The sequence below is a fragment of the Camarhynchus parvulus genome, chromosome 1A (assembly GCF_901933205.1).
Source record: "Camarhynchus parvulus chromosome 1A, STF_HiC, whole genome shotgun sequence".
In the NCBI taxonomy this organism is placed as follows: domain Eukaryota; kingdom Metazoa; phylum Chordata; class Aves; order Passeriformes; family Thraupidae; genus Camarhynchus; species Camarhynchus parvulus.
In genome coordinates, this window is record NC_044586.1 from 41853084 (window position 1) to 41876873 (window position 23790).

The 23790-nt window shown below is 36.4% G+C and overlaps 1 protein-coding gene across 1 annotated transcript in view; it reads right to left on the reverse strand.

The window, feature by feature from the left end:
* The window catches only part of PPHLN1 (periphilin 1), a 60769-nt gene that overhangs the window by 14766 nt on the left and 22213 nt on the right, over positions 1-23790 (reverse strand). The window contains exons 6-9 of the mRNA XM_030959649.1: positions 20470-20720; positions 16974-17053; positions 13869-13988; positions 11335-11475 (exon numbers count right to left, since the gene is read on the reverse strand). Coding sequence (XP_030815509.1) covers positions 11335-11475; positions 13869-13988; positions 16974-17053; positions 20470-20720 — 592 coding nt within the window. The remainder of the gene's footprint in view (positions 1-11334; positions 11476-13868; positions 13989-16973; positions 17054-20469; positions 20721-23790) is intronic.

Consider the following 23790-nt stretch of genomic DNA (forward strand, 5'->3'; position numbering starts at 1 on the left):
TTGACAAAAAATATGAAAAACATTTTAAAAAATTTGTCAGAGTATTTTTGAGTTATGGCTAGACTTACAGTTGGGTAAGCAGATTAATAATTTAATTAAAAACTAATTTATACATTAAGGGACATTACATTTACATCCTAGTCACTGACAAATACAGTAAACTGAACCAAACAGAACAACATCAGTGAATGACATGTTTACCAAATTTTTTAGTAAGCAATTCCAGGTACTTGATGCAGGAACGCTGCATTTCCTGCCTTACAATTGTAGCTTCCTGCAGACGCCTGGAGGGCATGCAGAGAGGAAGCACCAAGCTGGGAGCACCTGACTGCTCCCTACTTGTTTCTGGCACCAGAAATAGCAGCGGGTTTTCTTGCACGATGTAGCGTCTCCACCCTCCAGCCAGGGAGAAACTCCACTGCATTTGCCCATGGGCTTTAGAGCTTCTGTGGAATTAATTCCCATCTCCACCCATGTTCCCCATCTCATTCCTTCCCCCACCCTTTTGGCTGCAGTTCTGATCTTGGCAAAAATCTCTCTTTTTTTTCAACTGCGAGTCCAGTCCCACCCTTGTTCATTGCTTCCCACACTCAGTTACTAACCCTACCTCTCCTGTCACCATAAATCCTTTCATCTCTTCCAGATATCCTCCACCCTCCAATTCCGAGGTCACCTCATTCCTCAGCTAGAAATAGTCCCAAGAACTATAGGGCTTGTTTCACAATAAATCAAAGTCTGGCTCCAACAGGCCAGGTGAAAGGGTCTATTCAGAGGGTGTTTAATGATGCACTAGCGCTTCCAAGTGAGTTAATTCTCAAACATATGTAGAACCAATCCTGTCAATGCTAGAAGATGGTGAGGTGTCTTAAAGGAAGATGACAGTTCTGGTCATGGCAGCTTTAGAAACTGAACAAAAATTCTTCAAGTTTTACCTTCCCTATGATAAGAATAAACAGTTACTGTGCAAATACCATTAAAGACTACAGCTTTGCATAGATTTCTGCCTGATGATTAAATTACTGTGTCTAAAGCAGTACTTTCAGGATACTGAATGTTCAGAGACAGTAGTGGCTTGGCACACAGCACAGGGTGGCTACTCTCTTGTAGCAGCAGGCACATTTAAGAAAGCACACTGTGCTTGAGAGAAGTAGTTAAGTAAGTGTCCACAAATTATTCTTTCTTTTTCTTGATCTGATTCATGGTCAAGCCCCACAAAGACTACTCTGTCAGCACAGGGAACAATACAAATAAGGGATTAAATTCCTCAAACTATGGTTGCCACCAAACTCTTTGTAACGTGCAGCTGAAGTCTGAGTGCTACAGGTTGGTTTTGACTGCAGCACTTGCTTAAGGGGCTTCTTGATGTATAATGGGATGCAATCATAATATAGTCTCCACTGGAACTCATACAGTTTCTGTTACTGCCTATTTTCATAATGCTTGCAACAACTAAACATCTTGGTTTATGCCTAAATTGAATTTAGCTGAAATCAGACAATAGAGTCGAAAGATACACAGCACAGATACTGAGATTGCATAAGATAGTTTCTCCAGGAAGCCAAGTGAAGAAGAAACATCATGAAATGGGCAAATTTCCAGCTGGAGATGATCACTGAAAAGCTTGCGTCAGCATATCCTAATCAATTTATGATTTTGTGTTTAAAAATGCTTAAATGGATTTTTTTTTCAATTTAGGTAGCATGTGACCAAAAAATTAATACATAAATTATTTACTATACAAAGGTGGTAAACTGCTTGTGAGGTTTGTAGTTGTGGTCAACACACAGTACACAGGTAAGTAAAACATTTTATGCTGTAATGGGATCAAGTATTTAAGCTATCTGGAGTAAGAAGGGGAAAGATTGCTAACAAGCAAATTAAACCTTGAAGAAACAGTATCAAACCCATGTATTACAGGTTATTAGTGTCATTCAGAGCAGTACTTGAAGTTCAATAGTGCAGAAAATTAATGTATGAACACTGCTTCTCAAGAAGCGTGAGACAGTAAAGAACCAGGAGCAACACATGACCCACTCAATTTTGTCAGTATTCACTTTCTGTTTTTTTCAAGTGAGGCTGACTCTATTAGCCTTTCCAAGCCAAAGTAGAAAGGTAAAACAGGCACACCATAAACTTTGTCCTGTGGGGAATCCTGGCCCTTGTTTTTATGCCATATTTTGTGAAGCGTGCCATTGTGATATCCATACAAGTCTATGTCCAGACAACCACTGAAGACTCAAGTCACTGCACCAATGCAAATAAGAGTCAAACAAAACAGGAAAGTGATCTTTTGTGGGTCAGCAATTAATGGTGATGTACATTAGTCATTTATACTCCAAGATAAAAATCCAATGTTTTCATAATCATAACTTAAAGAAGCAGCACATGCATAAGCAACTTATGCAACTATAGATTTTTTCCCTACATAATTTAGGAAATTAAACTGTAGAAAAGTTCCCAATTCTGATGCCTTTTAAAACTGTAATATTACCCTGTATTTTAAAGGTCAGAGAAAATGAATAGGCATAATTTACCTATCTTTAAAACATATTGAGTTTAACCTACTCAATGGAACAACCGCCAAAAGAAAGAGGACATCAGGCTAGGTGAGACACTGAGATACAGCGCATAAATTTAAGAACCAGGTGACAAACACAACTTGTCAGCAAAGTGTCTTTGGTCACAGATGATCCTGTATTTATACATGAGTCAGTGTTGTATATAAATCAAATTACAAATGGGCTAGAGGATTAAACTACAAACACCAGGAAAGCTGTCATCTACAAAACAAGCTTCTGCTGTATAAAGAACAGTTTGTAAAAGACACACAAAACCCCACAAAACTGTAGATTCACACTTCAGCAGATTTTCCCTACCTACAGGTTGTCTGTGTGACACTCTTCTGTTGCTGCCTATTTCAACTTCCTGAGGCCTGAAAGTACTTGTCAGTGCAGGAGAAATGGAAACCAGCTTCTATGTCAGACATCAAGTTCTTCCTGTCACCAACCCTCCTGCCACTACCATTCATTTGCCACTTTCCATGGGTTTTTACAGGTTTGCTCAGTTACCACCATCCCATCATCACATATGGTTTTATGAAATTTTTCCTCATGACACTGTGTTCTATGTGCCCTATATCTATCTTGTTTTAAGCACCACTTGGACTCCTGTATCCTAAGTCTTTCAGGATATCAGTGCTCAGACTGTATCAGGAATACTGATAGAGCTAATACATAATCAGTGTTTGGGGGTAGAGATGCTAGACAGCAGTTCTTTGAGCTTGGGCTGTTTCTGGGGGAGTTTAAATTTCTGGATCTAATTACTAGGTATACAGGACTGATTCTATTCTTACTCTGCTTCAATTCAGGAAGCAGCAAGTTTCCCTAGTTACAATGCTGAAGAGACAGTAGGTTGTAAGAATAAAAAATTAATCCTCAGTGCATTGAGCCTACTAAGAGATAAAATTATCTTTAATCCTTAAAACAGTTCAAAAATAAAAAAACATCACTGCTAACCTACTTCTTAAATGTGCCAATGCCCTTCTGTTAAATCAAGAATAAGTTGGGGACCAAGCTGGAGAAAAGGATCCATCCTCTGAATTAAATCCAAGTTATTAAAACCAACAACAAAAGCCCACCATAAAAAAAAAAACAAAAACACAAAAACACAAAAAACCCCCAAGAAACAAACCCAAACAAACAAACAAAAAGATCCAACCCACAAAAACAGTAACCCTCACTCCCACAGGAAGTATTGCCTTTATCAAGGCTCAAGATTAATTTCTGGTTTTTATCCTTCATCATTCCCAGGAGGTTTGCCAGTGTCAATTCTGCTTATCCTTCCAAGCATCTCAACTTTTGACAGTTCTTTCAGTAGGCAATTTCTCAAAATGAATTCCTAATTGTATATCAAGGCCCACACATTTTTAGTGAGTTTCTTCTCTTTCTAACACCTTTTCCAATCCTGTTGACACTCATCATCTCTTGAAACTAATCTTTCTTCTTTCCAGCCCACTCACTATTATGGTTTCCAAGTCTTTCATCCTGTTTTTGCTCTCCAGGTTTCTCACAACAGAACCAGAAATTTCAAGTCAATCACTACCAGTTTTTGATTGAAAAAATGCTATTTAATGAATAACTCCTTAGATTTTCACTTTATCCGACCAAGAAGTCGATCTTGTCTTTCAGATTTTAACAACCTTTTTTCACATTTCTTTTGGTTTCAACTAAGTCCAGCAATTTAATCAAGTACCTAATTACTATCCCTCTCCCATTTAATTTTTCCAGAGATCTGCCACCAAATTGTAATACCTGAAAACAATGCCCTTAAAAAATGTCTGTAAGCAAACAATCCTCTGAGATCCTGTAGTCTGCAGGCTGCTTGATTAGGTAATGAGGTGCCTCTACATCAAATGCTCTACATTTGTCAATGGGTTGAATAGCCGGCATTTGGCAACTTCAAAATAATGTGATCAGCACAGGCCTAAAAGTGTTTACATGAAAAAACATAAGGCAAACAAGATCTTCAGTAAATGATGGTGCAAGCTAAAGGTGAGTTACATTTAATTCAATCCCCTCTAAGAAATACCCCACTGTTACTGGATAAATGCATACATTTCTGGTATTAAATTCTCTTAAAAGTATTTTCCTATGAGTGCTGCCTATTAAATAACACTCACTTTTTATCAGCTTTCCAATGAAAAAAGCTGCTGGCAAAAATCTGCAATGTGGTAATATAATTCCTTATTAAACCATACCTTCAGGTGCTGAGCAAAATGAGCTGCACTGCTTTTGCATATGCAGCAGGTTGTAATTATGAACACAGCAGTGCACACCAAATAACCCATTAATGTCCATAGAAAGGGAATAGAACACAGCTGAACAAATGGAAAGTGCAGGATTACAACTTCTAAAGCATGGTGGCCCAAACACAAGAAAAGGAAAGTAGCTAAAGTTTTCATGTCCTTTTACAAGTATCTTGCTTTAAATAAATGTATTCATAAGGAGAATAAAAGACACAATGGAGAAACTGACCAAAACCTTTTATATTCTCCTTCTTGTAGTTTCACAAACATGAAAACACAATTTTATAACAAATAGGTCATATTCGCAAAATTGAAAGACCCCAGCACAAAAAAAAAAAACAACAAAAAAACCATTAAAAAACAGAAAAGAAACAAAAAAAACCCTAAGGCAAGCGTGAAATATAGAGATCAAATAAGCATTACAATGTGACTGATTTGATTTTGTAATGGTAAAATGGAAGTCTAGAATAAACACTGAAAGAGAAAAATTAGCAGGTCAAAATTAATATGAAAGAAAAGGTGTCTAAGAATATGTAGAAAGAAATAAATCACTTTTATACATAAAGAGAGGGATACTGACACAAGGAAACTAATAAACCACATAGGCAGATGATATAATTAAGTAAAAGAGTTATCATCAATTTTTCTGAGAAGCTTAAGGCAAAAGAACAAAACCTGACACACATGTTTTCCTGTTCAGGAAAAACTAAATTAACACACTTAATTACAAGTTACATTTAAGTAAAATAAACATAAGCTCAGAGGAGGCATGCTATGTAGTACTAGGCTACCAACCAAATTAGACTGATGATGATGAGTCCATCATTAAGGCCTTGTCACTGTGTATTAAGTACAGAAGGTTTGAAGGACAACAGCAAAGCTAGGAAGGAGTGATAACCTACAGCTTCCCCATCTTTACTCTCATCTGGCCCGTTCCTCTTGTCTGGTCTACTCCAGTCAGAAACAAAGCATGTCTGACCTCACCCACAACCAGAAATAATCCTTTAATGTGTTTTCAGCTACTGTTCCAGTTCCTTCAGCTTCACTTAACTCATCTACTTCTTAACTTATATTTTAATTAGGGGATTTTTTCTAACCTAGATAATTTTGCCTGAAATGAGCACAGACCAAGCAGATCAACAAGCTAATCAAAGGAAACAGTAACCAGTTTCCCTGGCTCAGCTGAAGGGAGCTTTTCAAAAGAAAAGATACCTCCAAGGCCAGCTCTGACATCCTCCTTCATCCCTTCCTGGATTCCCATTACTCCAATTTATTCATTTACTTCTTTTACTCAAACTGCTAGAACTTAAGACACTTAATCTGTCACAGCCAAGCCTTACAAAACTTTTCCAATGCGTTTACCATGAGCCTATCCCTAGCCAAGATGCAGAAGCTACTTCATGTTTACAACTTCTTTCATCTTTATACTGTTAAAGAACTGTAAAATAGTTTTGCCTGAAGCAAAACAAAACTAGCAAAGGACACAGGAGGGGTTGGGGCCAGTGAGGAAGGCACACACTAAACTCCCATACGCTACACAAACTGTAGTTATTTTATTATGACAGAAATGCCTGTATAATTTAGTCATGTTTTGTTGATGTTAAATTTTTTTGTTTTAATAAAGTCCTTTCAATGTAAAATATCACTCTGTGAGAGGTCAGTCTTCTCCCAGAGCAGCATCTCCAGAGAACAGAGTCCCATTAAAAAGTACACACAAAGACAACTCAGCTATAGCTATATAGGTCTTACCAGAACAAGAGCTATGACAAAGAAGGTGAACAAGAAAAGAGCTCTTCTCAAACTACACACACACACCGTAACTGCTAAAACCTGTTTTTCTTACTTAATTGTAACTTCTAGGTCAGAGATGTCAGTAATTTACCTAAAAAACGTAAAGGACTTAGACAGCAGATCTGGAAACAGAATTTGGACAGCTTGGACCTAGCCACACTCCCATTTGTCTTTCTTTCTATGCACCATAGCCATGATGTTTCAAACACAAGCTTTAGGAAGATCTCTGATTTTCAGCATCTTCCAGCAACAAGGCAGGCCCATTAGGGCAACAGCTCATTAATACTATTGAGGACTCTTAACAAGCAATATTAATTTAGAATGTCAACTAAAGAAGTAATTAAACTGAATGTTTAAATATTAAAAAATACTGTTCTGCTGAACATTTAAAAACATTGGTGAACTGAAAGCATACAGTCAGCCAGTGATTCCATTAAGAATAAAAAAGCATTCATGAATGTATTAATTCCTGTACTTAATTAATTCCTTAGATGCCAGAAATCTGTGGTACTAGCCAAACTGAGAAACTCGGAGGTTTGATTTTTTTGACAGACTCAAGGAGGGAACTTGGTAAAATTGTCATTTGGTAAAATTTGTCTTCAGAAAAGAAGAGATTTTCAGAGGTAATACATGTCACTCCAACTTGAATATGCAACATGTAAGAAAAGTGGACACATAATAATGGACTAATTAACACAGTGTTACAGACCTGATGTCTAGACAAGATAAGACATTTCAAGAATCCTTGCTACCCGTGCTCATGAAGGAAGAACAAAGAGATAGCCTTTTGTGCAACACTGATGCTGAATAGCTCCAATTATGAATTTAACACCAGGGACACATTTGTCATCACTTCTGAAAAAAACCACCACACTTCAGCACATTACATGCTAAAAGCACAAGCTGATCCTTAACTATATAAAACCAGAAACTAAACAACTCCAAAATATTACCTTAATGTGTAATGTATGTCATTAAATGCAAAGATATTTAAAAAGTGCATGAAATGGTTACATTAGCAAACTATAGACATTCATTGATCCTGATATGCAGATGCAAAATTCACTACAATGCTGTTTACAAGTAACCAGACCAATCTTTTAAGCATCTGTTTCATGCAGCTCTACCTCACCATGCTCAAGAAAAATGCTCAGACAACATTTAACACCTTATTTCAAAATTGTAAAGTGAAGAAAAGAGGGAAATGCATGTTCAAAGATCTAAGGAAACATCTAACTTCAAAAAAAACCCCAACCAAACAATCAAAAAACATCCCAACCCAGAAAGTTCATTATCTCAGTATTCTATTAAAAAAAAAAAACAAAAACAACCAACCGACCAAAACTCTCCAAAGCTTTTTATTAAGGACAGAACATTAAAAAAACACATCATGGGATATATTAAAATATGAGAGACACGTTAATGCTCCACAATTTCCGTTCCATGCAGAAGAAAAACAAAGACTGAAAAGACTCTGCATCTGGATTGAAGGGAACCAGTTCCACAGTACCTGCCATGCACAAGTGCCATTAAAAACCCTATTCTCCCAATCATGAAGTGTCAGAGCCAGGAGCTTCTGAGAAATCAACCCTTCCCTGAAAGCAGCAGAGCCCACTCCCAGTGGAGCAGGTCCCAAAAGCAGGGGACCACACCAAGGAGCTGGGATTCTGCAGTTCAAGAACGCAGAGAGAAAGCTGTCAAGAGAAGAAGTGAGCAGAAACCATGTCCTTGGTGGAAAGAAACAATGGTCTGGAATGTGTTGGCAGCTGAGCTCAAGACAAAGAGCTCAAGACACTGGAAGAGGCTGCCCAGGGAAACAGCAGAGTGTCTTTCACTGCAAATAGGCAGGGCTCAATTTGACAGAATGGCCTGATCTAAGGCCCTGTTTTGAGGAGATGGGCTGGGCGAAGTCCTATGCAACCTAGGTGTTTCCACAAAAATGTCACTATGCCTGTTGTTTCAAGGATGAGACAAAAAATGCCCAGGATCTGCAGTCCCAATTCAGAAATATTTTCAAGTATCTGTGCATCTGCAACCATATCCCTCCTTTCCAAGTAATATTGGCACACTTCAAATGAAATATATACTTCAAAGTTTTTCTAGTTTGGGAGTGACACAGATCATTCTTGGCTCTGTTTAAACAGTGTCTGGATTTTTCCAAGCCTTTATCCTTCTAGTTTCCTCTCTTGGTGTCAGCTTCAGTTAGTATTTGCAAAGCAACTGCAGACTCCTAGAAGATACTCACTATATAGCAAACAGCAACTAGCCCTTGGTTTGACACATCTTGCCCTGTCATCAACAGCACACAAAGAACTTCATTTTTCTTCAAGTGACATGATTTTACATGAATGTTTGCACTAAGTCCCCCATCAAATAAATAACATACAACTATTTTCTTGATGAGCCAGGGTGATCACTTACAATCACGCTTCATTTAAAATTCTGAAACCAGCAATTGTGTTATTGTAGCTTAGAGAAAAGGCAGCGGCAAATTTACAAAAGAGTGATATGAGTGATGCACAAGATACTGCCATGGACTCATTTGAAACAGAACACCTGTATGAATATTTCATTCAATTGCTCAAGGGATATTTTTGATTGCTTTTCTTAGGAGAAAAAACAGACTATATCACAAGCTGCCACCTCCCTCCTGCCCAGGGCATCAGACTGCCTGTTTCCCCGCTGCACAGCAATGGATTTGCTCATTGCAACACCGTGCATGTTCTGTCAGCACAGTTTTTTGCCTCTGGGTTTTCCCAGAGGAAACAGAACCATTCTATGAAGTACATATTTGGAAAACTTTGCTCCTTTTCCAGGTTAGAGCTTTGGAGACAAATGGATATGGAGAGGGCAAAGCAAAAAGGCTTTATCAGGAGTCTGGAACAGCCAAGAAATACTTGGCAATCAGGTTGAGAATAAATATGAACCAAAAAGTAAACATCATTAGATCTGGTGCTCTGAAAGAAAGAAAAATTTAGGAGACAGAAGTAGAAGTAGTTCAATGGGTCAAACCTCACTTCCTCAAACATTAGCTGGGCCCTCATCAATTCTTTAACACATACCCAGCGGCACACGCCCTGACTTAATTTCTTACTTATTTTAAATATCTCAATAGTGGTCCAGTGCATACTGAAAAACAACCTCTTGAAAATTCTGCTTTGCAGAAGGATTACAGCTTCACCATTCTTTCAGCATAAGTCTTTGCAATAAGCATTTTATTTTAGTAATCCTCCCACAAAATCACATTCCAGAAATACTACATTAAACACTTGAATGAAATTTAACTGAAAAAGTCCATCGAACCAAATAATATTTCTGCTATTACTTGAGTCTTCAAGACAAACAATCAGAAATAAATTATGAAAAAGCTTTCTTATAAAAGTACAAGCTTACAGTTCACTTTATAGACTTAAATATTAAGCTAAATTTACTTTTAGATGCTGAGAACTCAAAGTAAACAGAATAGTATACAAATTTCTACAGACTGATTCCATACATAGCAGGAAGATTCACAGTATTTTATTATGATGACTTATTATGATATTCATGATGATTATGAAAATCATCAGCTCTCTCCCAACAATTTTATAAATATCCAGAAAATTTAACTGCAGATCCAGAAGTTAATTTTAAGTATTTATGTGAAAAATACATAGATAATTTTCCAGTCTTAATTTTTAATGATTAAGTAAATATCTTGTCTAATTCTTAGCAAATTCACAGTACCTGGTTTATAAGAAAATAATCATCTTATTCAGTAAAATACTTCTAGCATCACTCTAGAATCTTATCTAAATTCTGCAGAAGCTGACACCTTCAATATTCAAATCAACAACAGGAGAAACTGGTTGTGCAAAATCCAAATCTAAGTTATTTCCTCAGGCTTTTCTGAAATAAGTTTCTAAAAGTTTCATTTTATAGAACATAATCTAGATTTCCCTGTAATTTAATGCAAACTCTACCAAACACAGTAGCATTAGACCATATGGAAAACAATATTTGGGTTTTATGACCAAATTTTCATCCATTTTCACTATAACCCTGTACTTTCAGCCTAGGGAAATTTAACCATACATTCACCAGCGTGAGACTAATTAATCACAACAGCCATTTTTAAAAAATCTTTTCCTAGTCTATGTATTTTTCTCAGTTTGTCATTTTTAAGAAGTCCTAAGTTTATGCATCTGGTCCTAGCTCTTTTAGGCCCTTTGTGACCCTGTGATCAGACACACAGGAATAAACCAACTGCATCATGGCTCTCATAGCTGCAGCACACTCTGGTAAAACTCCATCCCAGCCAGACCCCGCACACACGGAAAGCTGTGCCCACCACGAACACAAGTAGGCAAAGTCAATATTAAGAGAAGGAAAAGAAATCAACAAAACAAAACAAAATCAAAACCAATAGAGTAGATAGCCGGTTTTTAAGTGTCAAGAAAAAGGAACAGTGTTGCAGCCCAGGAAATGGCCTCACAGGCAACTGAACAAAGGCCACTGGAATTAAGAGGCAGTCATTGTCTTAGCTTGCAAAACAGCAGTTGTTGCATGTAAGTTGTAGAAAACTACCATTAATTTCCACGTGCACATTCGGAATTAAACTGCTGGTGAAGAAACCACACTGTCTTGAAAAATCAAATTATATTCATATTACACTCCAAGGAGGAGGAAAAAATAAATCAAGGTAATTTTAGCAGAGCAAACCATTAGTGTATTAGTGACAAAATGCCAAGGAGACTCACCTGTTCAATCTCCTTTGTCTTATTTGCAATTGCTTTTGAACGACCTAGAAGCTGGCTGTCCTCGTATAATTCTGTACTGTCTGTTAGATTTGCCTCTGTTTCCTCTGTTTGCTCAATGTATAATGGAGCTGAAGATCCAGCCTTAAGAAAAAAACAATAAATTCAGTTTTCAGAGAAAAATAACAATCACAGTATGAGGAAAAAACCCCAAAAGCCCAAACACAGTCATCAGATACATGAGTTTGCTCACCAAGACTATTAGTGAGTGTTTAGTAGAAGTATTAGTAGAAGTGTTATTGCTACAATCTTAACAGATACAGAAATACGGATTTTAAACAGGTAGAAAACGTGACATGATAAAACCCCCTGTGACACAGCCTTAACTGTGTAAAGGCAATGATATCAGACAACCTCCACCTGCCCATCCACTGAGAAGAAATTTGTGTATGTGGTATTTATAACACCAGAAAGCAAGAAAAATCCACAATGAAAATGTGACTAGTCTTCTGGGACAGGATAAAAGTAACAAAAGCAAAGGTACATAGCCATCAACCAAAAAAATAAAAATTTTGGAGAGCTCTTGAAGCATTCAGGGCCGCAGGTTATTATTATTATTATTATTAAGTATTATTGCAATAACTATCGTATAGCAAAAGCAAACATGTGATTTGAAGATTTCTCCCTCTAGAACAGAAATTAAGACAGCATTCCTACTCCAAAGAAAACACATGCCACCTACAAGAGTTTATTTAGAAAATGTAGCAGTTCTGTTTTACAGAATTATTTGAATCCAGTATTATGGAAAAAATTTATATTTTTTTTAATAGATTTGAAAATTGAAGAAGATGAAAACTAGTTTCTTTTATCCAAAAACAGAGGTAAACCATTAAGATTGAATCCCAAATCTTGCTATCCCAGTAAAGAACGAAATACCTGAGAGTGAGTGAAGGCTACTAAAAAGCTCAGTGCAACACAAAGTTCAAGTATCAAGCACTTGTAAGATAAACAGGAAAGAGTTAAGAATTCTTGCAATTCATATGTGACAGCCTACTAATCAAAGTAAGAAATCCTTTCTTCTAAGACTCAGAATGAGATGCCCCACCTCCTTCATTAGCATTTCTAAAGCCCACTTTCTTAGTCAATAAATCATCTCAGACTGTACCACAACCAACTGCAATTGCTTCACTTTGATTCCATATGTTTAATCTTTTTGCCACTGCAATTTTCTCTGAGGTGTGGAGAATGCTTTAACCAACTCTTCTCCATGTGGCCCACTCTGTTCTTTCCTCCCCTCCACTGCCTTCCCCTCATCAAGAACCACAGCGATATTTCTCTCCTGAACCTCTCAGAAATGTTCATGCATCTGTTCTCCTTCATATGGTATTCATCTTTGGATCAGCTGTTGCTTTTTCTTCACTCTAACACTTCCTCCCCTTTTTTCTTTTTTTAATTGCTTTTTCCAGTTTATGTATCTAACTAGATCTTCCTGACCACTACTGAGGGGCTGCTCATGCACTCCCCCATTACATCAATGGGCAGGACTTGAAAGTTGAGATAAATATGGATTGAGTTTATTTCTCTAACCTAGCCATTATATTCTACAAGTGGAAATGTGATACTTCCCAAGACACATCCATTTTCCCTAAAATTATTTACAAACAAATAAAAAAATCAAACTCATTAATTGGAAAGGTTAAGACATGACTTTGTGAAGTAGATACTATTTTTTTTAAGAATGCCTCTGAAGTTGAAACAAAGTGAAAGTTAAAGAAAAAAATTATCACATAATTGAAACATATTGTTTTAGATTACATAATATTTGAGTTGTTTTAAATGAAAAATACATTTTCCACTAACATATCAGAACCCAAAAAAGACATCCTATCCAAGACCAGTATAACAAATGACTGAGAAGGGCTATAATCCCACTTCAATATAGTCAGGAGTGGAAGACAAGAAGGGGTGAAAACAAAAGGGAATAAACTGGTAAATAATTAACACTGATTAATAATGAAATAAGGATTCTGGGGAAAATAAAAAATATACCCACTGCAATAACAAGGTAAGGTTTGTTTTTAATATAATGGAGGACAGCTTTCTGAAAAAGAATACATGACATGGTAGGCTGGCACAGCTTGAAATGGAACTCAACAAACCAGAGCTTCTCAAGTGTTATGTTTTACATGTACACTCATGTTTTGACTCCTAATTTTAAGGAGTAGGCATACAGACCTACACTACTACAAGAGCTCCTTGGAGAGCACTTGGGAGAGCTGAAACTGTATTGTGTCAGTTGTAGCTCAACATCAGTGCAAATTACACTAACAAAATGTACTGTGGCTTTGTGTATTTTTTCAAAAGAAATAAATCTCAAGATTTTAATCTCCCTCTCACTTCCTTTCAACAAATATTTAATAGCATAGGCAGAAAAATTCAGGATTAAGTTACAAAATGTGCCTTTATGAAGAATACAGAAAAACAAGAGCCTATTGTTGTAACACTTGGAAATAAGTGGATTAATAATCCTATCTTACATCATACTCTGTTATTTCAGGTAAATTGCTTTCCTCGGCCTTCTCTGACTTTTCAGCTGCCCACTTGCTTGCAGCTTCTGCAAGTTCCTTTTCTGATAGTCTGTTGCTCTTCTCCAAGGCCTGTATAAAAACATCATAGTCAAGGTTTAACATGAAATACACTTACACATGGCAAAAATCTTCATAATTAAAATAAACAGTTATTCCAATCCCTAAAATATTTAAAAATAGGAAATAAGAAAGTTGAAATTATTTAATTTGCTGTCAAGTTTCTTTAAAAAGAAACAAGAGAGGAGAAAAAAAGATAAATCAATGAAAGCCAGTGGACTACTACAAAACCACTGTACCTTCCAAATAAAGTTTATTAAATTCACAAGTTAGAGATAACAGAAAAATTTTCTGAGACCTGTTGGGCACTGAAAGAAGTCAGATAAAAGAGTGAACTAGTAATTCAATGTGATTTTCAGGCATAAAAGGTTGTAAATTTTTAAATAAACTGTCAAATACTAGGTAGGGTATAAAACCTGATCTAATTAGGGAGAAAATTATATTTTATGCAAACTTTAAGTGATCTGACCTGGTTCCATTAAAATCCACTATTTTCTATTTGCGGGAATGCTAATAATTTATAATAGAGTCAGTCATGGCTTTATATTCTTTTAAATCTACCTTTTCAAATGGAAATTCTCACATTAATAACGTTTAAAATTTGATTTCTCTCTAAGAATACTATTTGGCTTTTTCTATCAGAGCAGCAAACAATGATAAATATCAGTTTAGGAGCAGCAAGCTTTATAAATCTTGTCACCACTATGTGGCTATTTAGCTTAAATCAACTATATGTATAGAAGCACCCAAAGAATCTATATCACTCTAGCATTAAAAATTGCAACACTAAGATGGGTATCTGAAAAAGAGATACAAAACTTCTACCACCTGAAAAATGCCATAACAATTTCTACCCCATGCCACTTCCATCTTAGCAAACAGGTAGACAAAAAAAGCAAACAAACAAAAACCCAAATGAAAGAAACTCCACCTCTTACCATTAGCTCATTCTAAGTTATATAAATGGCCAGTATCAAAACTCCTTTGTCTTCACATCTTTCATTCTTACCTCAAACAAAATATTATCCAAATACCTCTGTACTGTAGTATGGCATAAATACACAACTCACAGAACCCTTCCAGGATTCTGTGTCATAAAGACACCACCTTTATCTGAATCCAGAACAGAAAGTGCAACACAATGTTCCAATAGGAATCCCTGTTTTCTATAACTGCAAGTTACAGAATTACAACCAGTGAAGTCAGAGGTGACAAAGTTCAATATGCAGGGATATGATGAGGGCACTTGGAAGAAAGGAGTAACATAATTCATAGAAGATCTCACATAAGCTGCTATATTTCCACAAGCCATAAAAGAAATTAACTAATATCTATTGGAATATAGAAAAAAAAAATCTGTTTAATTTAGTCTCACTAAATTTAATTCTATAGGTTGAATGTTACAAATACATATTAAATCCTGAGTGAATTTTATGGAATACAGTAATGGTATTTGCACAGATACACTTCAGCTGAAGAGACAGAACAGGAACATATTTCTCAGTTGAAAATAGCAGCAGCTATTTAGGTTGCAAACTTTCAAGGAACAACCAAGCTAACAGATCTCAAAAAAAAAACCCTAAACTGCTGCCTCCCCACCCCCAAAAACCAGAAGTCTCTCTTTTTTGTATTGTCTTTCTATTTTGTATTAACACAGAAAAGCAAAAGGCTGTCACTTTGCTCAGCAGCTATCCCTGTCTCACACATCCACCTTCTGCTCTCTGTTGTATACAGCCTCCAAGGCTTACAGTCCATAGAGCTAATAAAGAAAAACACAAATGATTTCATGCCATAGTGAAACACATGGCTAAGATCAGGTAACATCAACAGGTATTGATTCACATGCATGCACTGCAAAAAATAATTATAGATAAAAATACCTTTTTAGATTTGCAAATAGATACTACAGTGAAAAGAGGTATGGGAACATATACCTTTGCAAGAATTTCAGAGCTAAATTATAACTTAGAGCATTGAAAATTATCTCCTTTAATTGCTAATATACAGCATATAACTAATTTCTCAAGCCTTGATAAATTGTAAGGCTCTGGAGATGTTCATGTTTTGCCAAGACTACTTCTGTCCCTACTTTTGAGTCAGTGAAGCACTTAGGCAACTTAACTGTTCAGTGCAGTTCCAGCCAAGAGGCTGATTGCAAAAAGCTCCACTGACACAGAGCAGTTAGATTATAAGCAGATTTGAGGGCTGAAGAGAAAAGTCAATGAACAGCCATGGAACTATTTCCATTTCTGCAGCTGATGCATACCCAATAAATATTTATGCTGTCTGGGGAAATGACTTCCATCAAACAAAGTTTCATTTTGTGTAGCCTTTATCAAGTGGATATCCACTGCCAGCACATACTTGCAAACTGATGGCTAAAAACCAACAGATCAGACCTGACTGAAGAAGAAAGCAGAAGACTTACAGAGCTCAAGCTCACACTACATATTAACACAAGAGCAAGAGATTTTGCAATGCCTCCTTGTTCTCAAAGGTGTGTATTAGGTAAGGATTTCATACTAAGCTGCAGTATGCTGAGTCTAAAAACAAGTGAACTAATTATAAAGTATATTTTATGATCCAAATCAGTGTAACTTGTGCATAATCACTTTTACCTTATTTTCCCTATTTACATCACTGAAAATACATCACTTTCCTCCCCCCTTAAGGACAATGGCAATCAGCTGGCACAGCAGTTCTAAAAGCTATTGTAAGAGATAAGCACTTAGAATGACACAGAACAGCCAAAGCCTGTTTTTTTCCCCACTGAATACATGGCAGGTGTGTCTGTGTCAAAATGAGTGGTAATACTAACATACTCACCACGACACAAAATTCTAAGAACAAGTCCTATTCCTATTATAAGGAATAGGAAATAATATAATAAGGAATATGAACTTTAACAGGCATATGCAGTATCTCCTTCCAACTGAGGAAAAAATCCAACAATGAACAATCTAAAACCAGTGCGAAGTACTCAAAAAGAAAATTCACCTTTGATGAAGGTACTGCTGTGGACCCTGAAGGTGATGCATCTCTTGATGTTTTCAGTGACTGAACGGTCCTCTCTTTACCTACAATCAAGAAAAAATTAATGACTGAGAAATTAAAGATATATATTGCAAATATGCTTACTGGCTTAGCAAAATTGCAGTGAAATTTTCTCACATCAGACATGAACCTTATCACCCTCAACAACTACCTGAGAGGGGGATGTAGCAAGATGGGAACTGAACTCTTCTCCCAGGCAACTACTGACAAGAGGAAATGGGCTCAAGCTGTGCCAGGGAAGGCTCAGGCTGGACACCAGGAAGAATCTTTTCACTGAAAGAGTGGCTAAGCTTGGAACAGCTGTTCAGGGAGGTGGTGCAGCCACTATCCCTGGAGGTGTTCAAGAAACAACAGGACATGGCATTTAGTGCCATGGTCTAGGTGATAGGGTCATGTTAGATCAAAGGTTGGACTCCATCTTGGAGGTATTTTCCAACCTTAATTATTCTATAAAATCTACATACTCCATCATCTAATAAATACTGGTAACACTTTTTCTCTTCCCAAGGAGAGAAAAGATACAGCTGTGTCATTTCACACATTAAAGAAAATCCACAGTCCTTTTTTCCATCATTAACTGAAAGGGTGTATCAGTATGATTCCACAAGATTATGTGATTTCACTTTTTAATATGCCTGCAATTATAGAAACAGTTGAAATATTAGACACCAGTCAATCACTCAAGGTAAATGGGTAGTGCATGAACTAGTTTAGTAGGCCACAGGATGCTGAAAAGACCTGCCATGGGAAACAGTCCTGTATTCTATCAACCACAGAGTAGATGCTTCTTGTGAGATCATTTTCTTTCTTATAAAAGTCAAAATTGGCAAAATGTCAAATCAAATTCACAGTGATAATCACAATCTGTGCATAGTTTTGTCACAGACCAGTTACAGGCAGCCCACAGCAACAGAACTGGTTGCAGTGTAAACTACCAGTTTTCAAGTTGTGGTCCACAGATTACATCTAAGAGATCTGCAAAAGTATAAAAAAGCAAACATGCTGTCAGCAGGCCTAAATTAACCAGACTATTCACACTGACTTGGAAACAGTTGACTGATCAACAAATAAGCCAAGGAAATGTAAGCTCACTTTGGCTTCCATTAAATTTTTATAATGACAATTAATAAAGGGATTAATTTTAAAAGCTATGGAAGAGTTATGAAAATTGGGATAGAAGATATTTTTGTAGAGCTATAAATGTGATTGTTCATTATGGCTTTAAATATGGCTTTAATTTAATGAGTCAAAACAACAAAGGACAGAACATCTCCTTTGTCACCACTAAGTAACTCAAGTTTTGCTCCTGTGATACCTGCTTCTCAGTCCCATAGGTGAGCCACCTCCTTCTAAATGCATGGACTACTCTAACTCTCCCTCCCACATGCCTCCTTTGTCAGACTTGATTCTTTAAAGATTATATCAGTTCAATGGATTATATGTTTGCACCTGAACAGATGAAACTAACTGATACAAATGGCAGAAAATTATTCAAAGTTAAGCAAAGTGAAAAAACACCATTTAATTAGAAGTCATTATTAGGCCATTTTTTTCAGAATGTGTGGCTATTTTGAGCCCCAAAGCCCTATCTGTAAAATTAAACATCCCATGCTCTCCATGCTCTCCCATCACAGATGAATGTTTGCCCTTTCCCTCCCTTTACTAAGCTTCTTCATGTCCCCACAGTTTTCTTTGTTTAAACCCTGTATTTATCGTAGTGTATGAAGGGCTGTAGAAATGGGATATTCCTTCTTCAAGTGACATGATTTTAAATAGCATTATAATATTTTAGAAAGATGCCATATTGCAAATTCCACATGAACTAGTATATACTTTGCATGTTGTAGATCTATTTAAATGTAATGGTGACATATATGAGATGTCACACTTGATATTCCTTTTAAATATTCAATACATGAGCTTACCTAAGGCAAATTGCATTCTAAAAGTATTGTTTAAACCATTTATACCTTACAAATAGGTATTTTAGTTCAGTCATCTAGAAGGCCATTTAGTAGTTCTCCTTTCCAGGGAAACAAATAAAGAAATAGTCCAGTGTAAAATTCAGCTGGCCTTTTAAAATTATCTAAAGGTGATTGGGAAAGGTATTCAACCATGCAAATGGGAGAAAATACCAAAAACCACAGACCTGGATGTAAGCTCCTCTCTTGATCAGCATCTTTCCTGGTTTGTAAATGTATCTGCTTCTATATCACTACCTCCACTATTGTCTGAGTAATTCTAAGCATATAGTATATACATATATGATCAAAGCTCAAAATTAAAAAAAAAAAAGAAACTTTCCAAAATTTTGAATGGTTTCCTCACAACATTGTTTTCCTGTCCCTAGTAATAAGCTGCACACCTACAAGACTTCTAGAAAAGTAGTTAGCTATCTTATTTTTTTCTTCCTCCCCTACACTTAGAGGAATTTATGTTCACTAAGTATTGCTACAAAATGTTGAAAGCACTGTAATGCCCAAATAGAAAGACCATCTCTACTCTGTAAGGAGTGAAATTATTCCTCAATATTTAAACAATGTTAACAAAACTACAAAGATCTTTTTTGACAAGAAGTGCTACATAATGGTTCAGTGTCACTCTGGAAACACAATGTGCTTTCTCAGTGAGTGAAAAATAAATCTAATTAATTTTTAAAAAGCTGCTAAAATGAACAGTAGGTTTGCATAGTTCACTAGAAAGCCTTTGCAAAATGGGAAATCAAATTGGATTAATTTGCATAAGCTGTACAAACAGAGTGGCTAAGATTGTAGTATACTAAAAAAAGCTTTTTTTCCCCCAAAGTAATTTAAATATGAAACCTCAAATATTTTCAAAACAGATAATTCATCAGACTTCTGGGAAACATTAAGAGCCAAGCTTTCAAAAAGTCAGAATAGACTCAACTGAGATATGCTCTCACATTTCCTTGAGGAGAGCAAGATCTGAGAGGTTTTGACATTGAAATGCAATTACTAAAAAACAATCAGTTTCAAAAGCCTAGGAAAATTTGGAGAAAATTAAGCAAGTAGAAGTATGTATTTTCATTTCTCCATTTTTTAAATCCCTGTTTTATTTTGGTTGCAGGAAGAAGTATCTTCATCTGCTGTAGATGAAGCAAAGTTTCTTGTCAGGAAATCCAATGAAGCACATAAAGAAATAACAGGAGCTGATGCTAAAAATAATATAAAATACTAGAAAAAGCTGTGCAGCTGAAACTCCTACAGCCAGTCTAGACCTGATACCAAAATAACACCTACAATCTCCCACATGAAATACATAAGGGAACAGAGAGTACAATGAAACAACCAGAGCAGACAGCACATAGTACAGAATGTCAGCTTTTCCCATTTTAAAAAGAGCATGTAAGGAAAAAGGCTTATACAGTGAGTTGCAGTTTCACCTCACTAACCAGTTCCCATCATTAATCCAGCATTACCTTGCTGAGAAGAAACATTTCTTTTATGTAAAGATGACATATTTCTGCTGTGCTGGTGAAAAGGATAGGCTTTGCTTCTTTCAGGAGAGTAGCTCCTGCTGCTGACACTAGAGCCTGATCTGCTGTGTGGAGAATCCCTTCGGCTCCCTGGCGATTCCCTGAAGAAAGGAGAGTCCCTCTTGTGAGGGGATCGATCTCTCCCATAATGAGAAGAATAGAAGCTTCTTCTTCTGAAGCCATCTCTGACGTCCCTTGGAAGACAACAGAAAATTACAAGTAACTTGCTTATCCTTCCAATGTTTATGGAACAGCACAATGGCAACAGTTCATGCCTGGTAAATACAAACAGGTTAACTGTCAAACACATCCAAAATCTTCAGTGTTTTTAAGAGTACTAGGCAAGGGATGAAAAACAAGTAAAAAAAGAAAAAGGTAATTCTTTCATACTTCATCGAGGTGCTTCATTGCTAGAAGCTAATTCCTTTCTTGACAATACCACTAAAATATAAAAAAAAGACATTAATGAAATGAGAACTCTCACAATTTTGTTCGGATTCAGTACACTTACCCTGGAAATTAAGCCTTAATTTACAACAGATAAAAATGCTTATACAAATACTGTTTATATTATTTGGCATTTTTCAGCTATGTTTTTCTCTTATATTCAAGGGCCTCTATTTCTCATTTGATTTCACACAACTTCCTACACAAAATATCACTGACAGATTTCAGCTTATATCCAGCAGAGACAAAAAGAAATTTGCAGAATATCTCTCTCTCACCTATGAATCCACCCAAGGTCAACTCTTGAATGAAAATATGAGGACACATATCTCCTAAATATGTTTCTCACAACACACAATATTAATTTTGAACTTTAATGTAAAAAGTCACAAACCCAACTGATTTAAAACCATAATTTAATAAACACCAAAACTTTCTAGTAAATTTAAATATTGTTATTCCAGACCACAACACAAATGTGTTGGTTATTTGTAAATCATATTAATGTACATGTATGCGTAAAGGTGAAAAAACCCCTAGTATAATTTCAAACTTGTCCTAAAGAATCTCAGAGCTAAAAGACATATGAGCCAACTGAATCTAGAATTGTCACTTTTGCCTTGGTCAGAAGATGCCTTGGTAAGAGCAGCAAGTACTTCTCAGCTTCTCTCCATCAAAATCTCCGAGATTTCAGAGCATTTCTAGTAATTCAGAATGCATCTTCTCTCCCATTTCACACAGAGTCCAATATTTTAAACAGAGGAGTGTCTCTCAAAGATCTCGTGGTCTCACTGAGCACAATGTAGCTACAGCTAGTTTTATGTTGGTAGAGAAGAAAATATGTACAATTCCTACAGCAAGGCACAGGCCCATACTTGTGACAGATGACAAAGGATTTCCGTGTGCCAAAAGTGTCTTGGGCTACAGAAGCCTCAGAGGCAGCACCACAAAACAAACCCCCTGTGACACTGCTGTGTTTTACACAGTGCAGGTTTACTTTTTGCATGGAAAGCACATCTTTATATGTATGAACATTTTATGTAGCAGCAGACATGAAGTGTAAGTTCACCTTGAGGAATACTAGATTAACCCTGCACTGAGCTACTTTTTCTAGCTAACTGGGCGTTATTTATTTATTAAACATATTGATCAGATATTTATCAGGAATGACCTAGGCACAGCGCACTTTTTCTTGCATTTCCTTCTTAATCACTCTCTTTAAACAATATTTATTTTTAAAGCACAAGCTTTCTGGCAGACCAGTACACCACTTTCATGCGTAAAACACGCTTTTATGACCATGTTATTAAACCCTTGTACACAGAGCAGTTTATTATGGTAATGTTTACAGAGCCCCAGCTATTGCACATGTATAATAAATGCTCTAATATCCACATAAGAATCTTCAAAACTGTAATTGAAACACACTTATAAACAGGAAAATATTTGAAAGCCACATTCTGAAATAATATTATGCACCCCAAAATAGAATCGCACTTTCAATTTTTTAATTTTTATTTAATCACTGTGTGTCAATTCTTAACTAGACCATCTCTCATACAGAAAATTCATGCCATTAACTATATTAAGTCTGTTTGGGACAGCATAGCAACAGCATAGCATTTCTGATGTTTTCCATTAATGTAACACACTGAACAGAACAAAGTAAGCATTGTTTTACAGTTATTTTCTTCCTTAAATACTTAAGCTAACATACACCTGCAATTTGGTAATGAAGGCTCCAATTCAGCAAAGCAGTTAAGCACATGCTTCAGATTCCAACACATACTCAAAAGGTTTATTGAGCAGGGACAATATTTAATAGAGATGCAAAATAGACTTTAAAATAGAGCTACTGCCCTTAACAACAAATACAGAATTAATCCCTTTTATATAGCATCCCTCAAGTCTTTGTATTTTGTGTTCACGATTCACACTTAATCCTAAAAGCACAATTTTATTCTCTCAGCAGTGTTGCAACAGGAAGCAGTAGCCTCGTTAACATTGATGAAACTTGACCATGAAGTTCTCACTAAAGCTGGCAGTCTTGGAGGAGCTTCTGAAATGCTACAAAAACAGCCATATTGTGATATCCCATTCACCAAGGGCAGCTGGGGGAAGAGCTACAGCCTGACAGCTATTTCAGTTCACCATCAGTTCCAGTTTCCTCAAGGACAAAACACAAGTACAGAACAGACAAAGGTATGACTTTCTGCACAGCAGAAAACCAAGGGAATACAACACTGAGGAGATTTTTAGCTGCCCACAGAACAGAAACTGAACAGCGGTATAGCTTAAGCTCTGTGAAACAAAGATAAACACACTGACACGCTGGTTTGTGTTAATCTCTTAAGAGTACCCAGAATAAAATGAAATAACTTCCTGGATGTGAAATGCCCAGGAATAGAACAGTACTTGGGTACATGAAGCACATCACATGCAATAAAGGAAAAAGCTTTACTGTAAAAGGACTCTTAGATCACTCTCATTGAATTTGTGCTACTGGGCAACAGCCTACAATACTTCATGCTCACTACTCCCTGGGACTTCTATATCCCGTTACACTCAACTTTTCAACTAGAACAGTAATCTACATTACGGTCTAGCTATAGTGACCATAACTCTCATTTTTGACACTGAGCTGAACACTGGCAACAAAACAGCATACTGTGTGGAACAGAAACAGGAGGGTCTTCCAGTAATTCACAGGTGAGTGCTGCCTATAACCTAGATTAAAAAGTCAGAGATGTTTTTGTGATCCCTTCCATCCGAGAAAGATCACTGCTATTCTCAAAGGGATTAAACACTCCATTTACA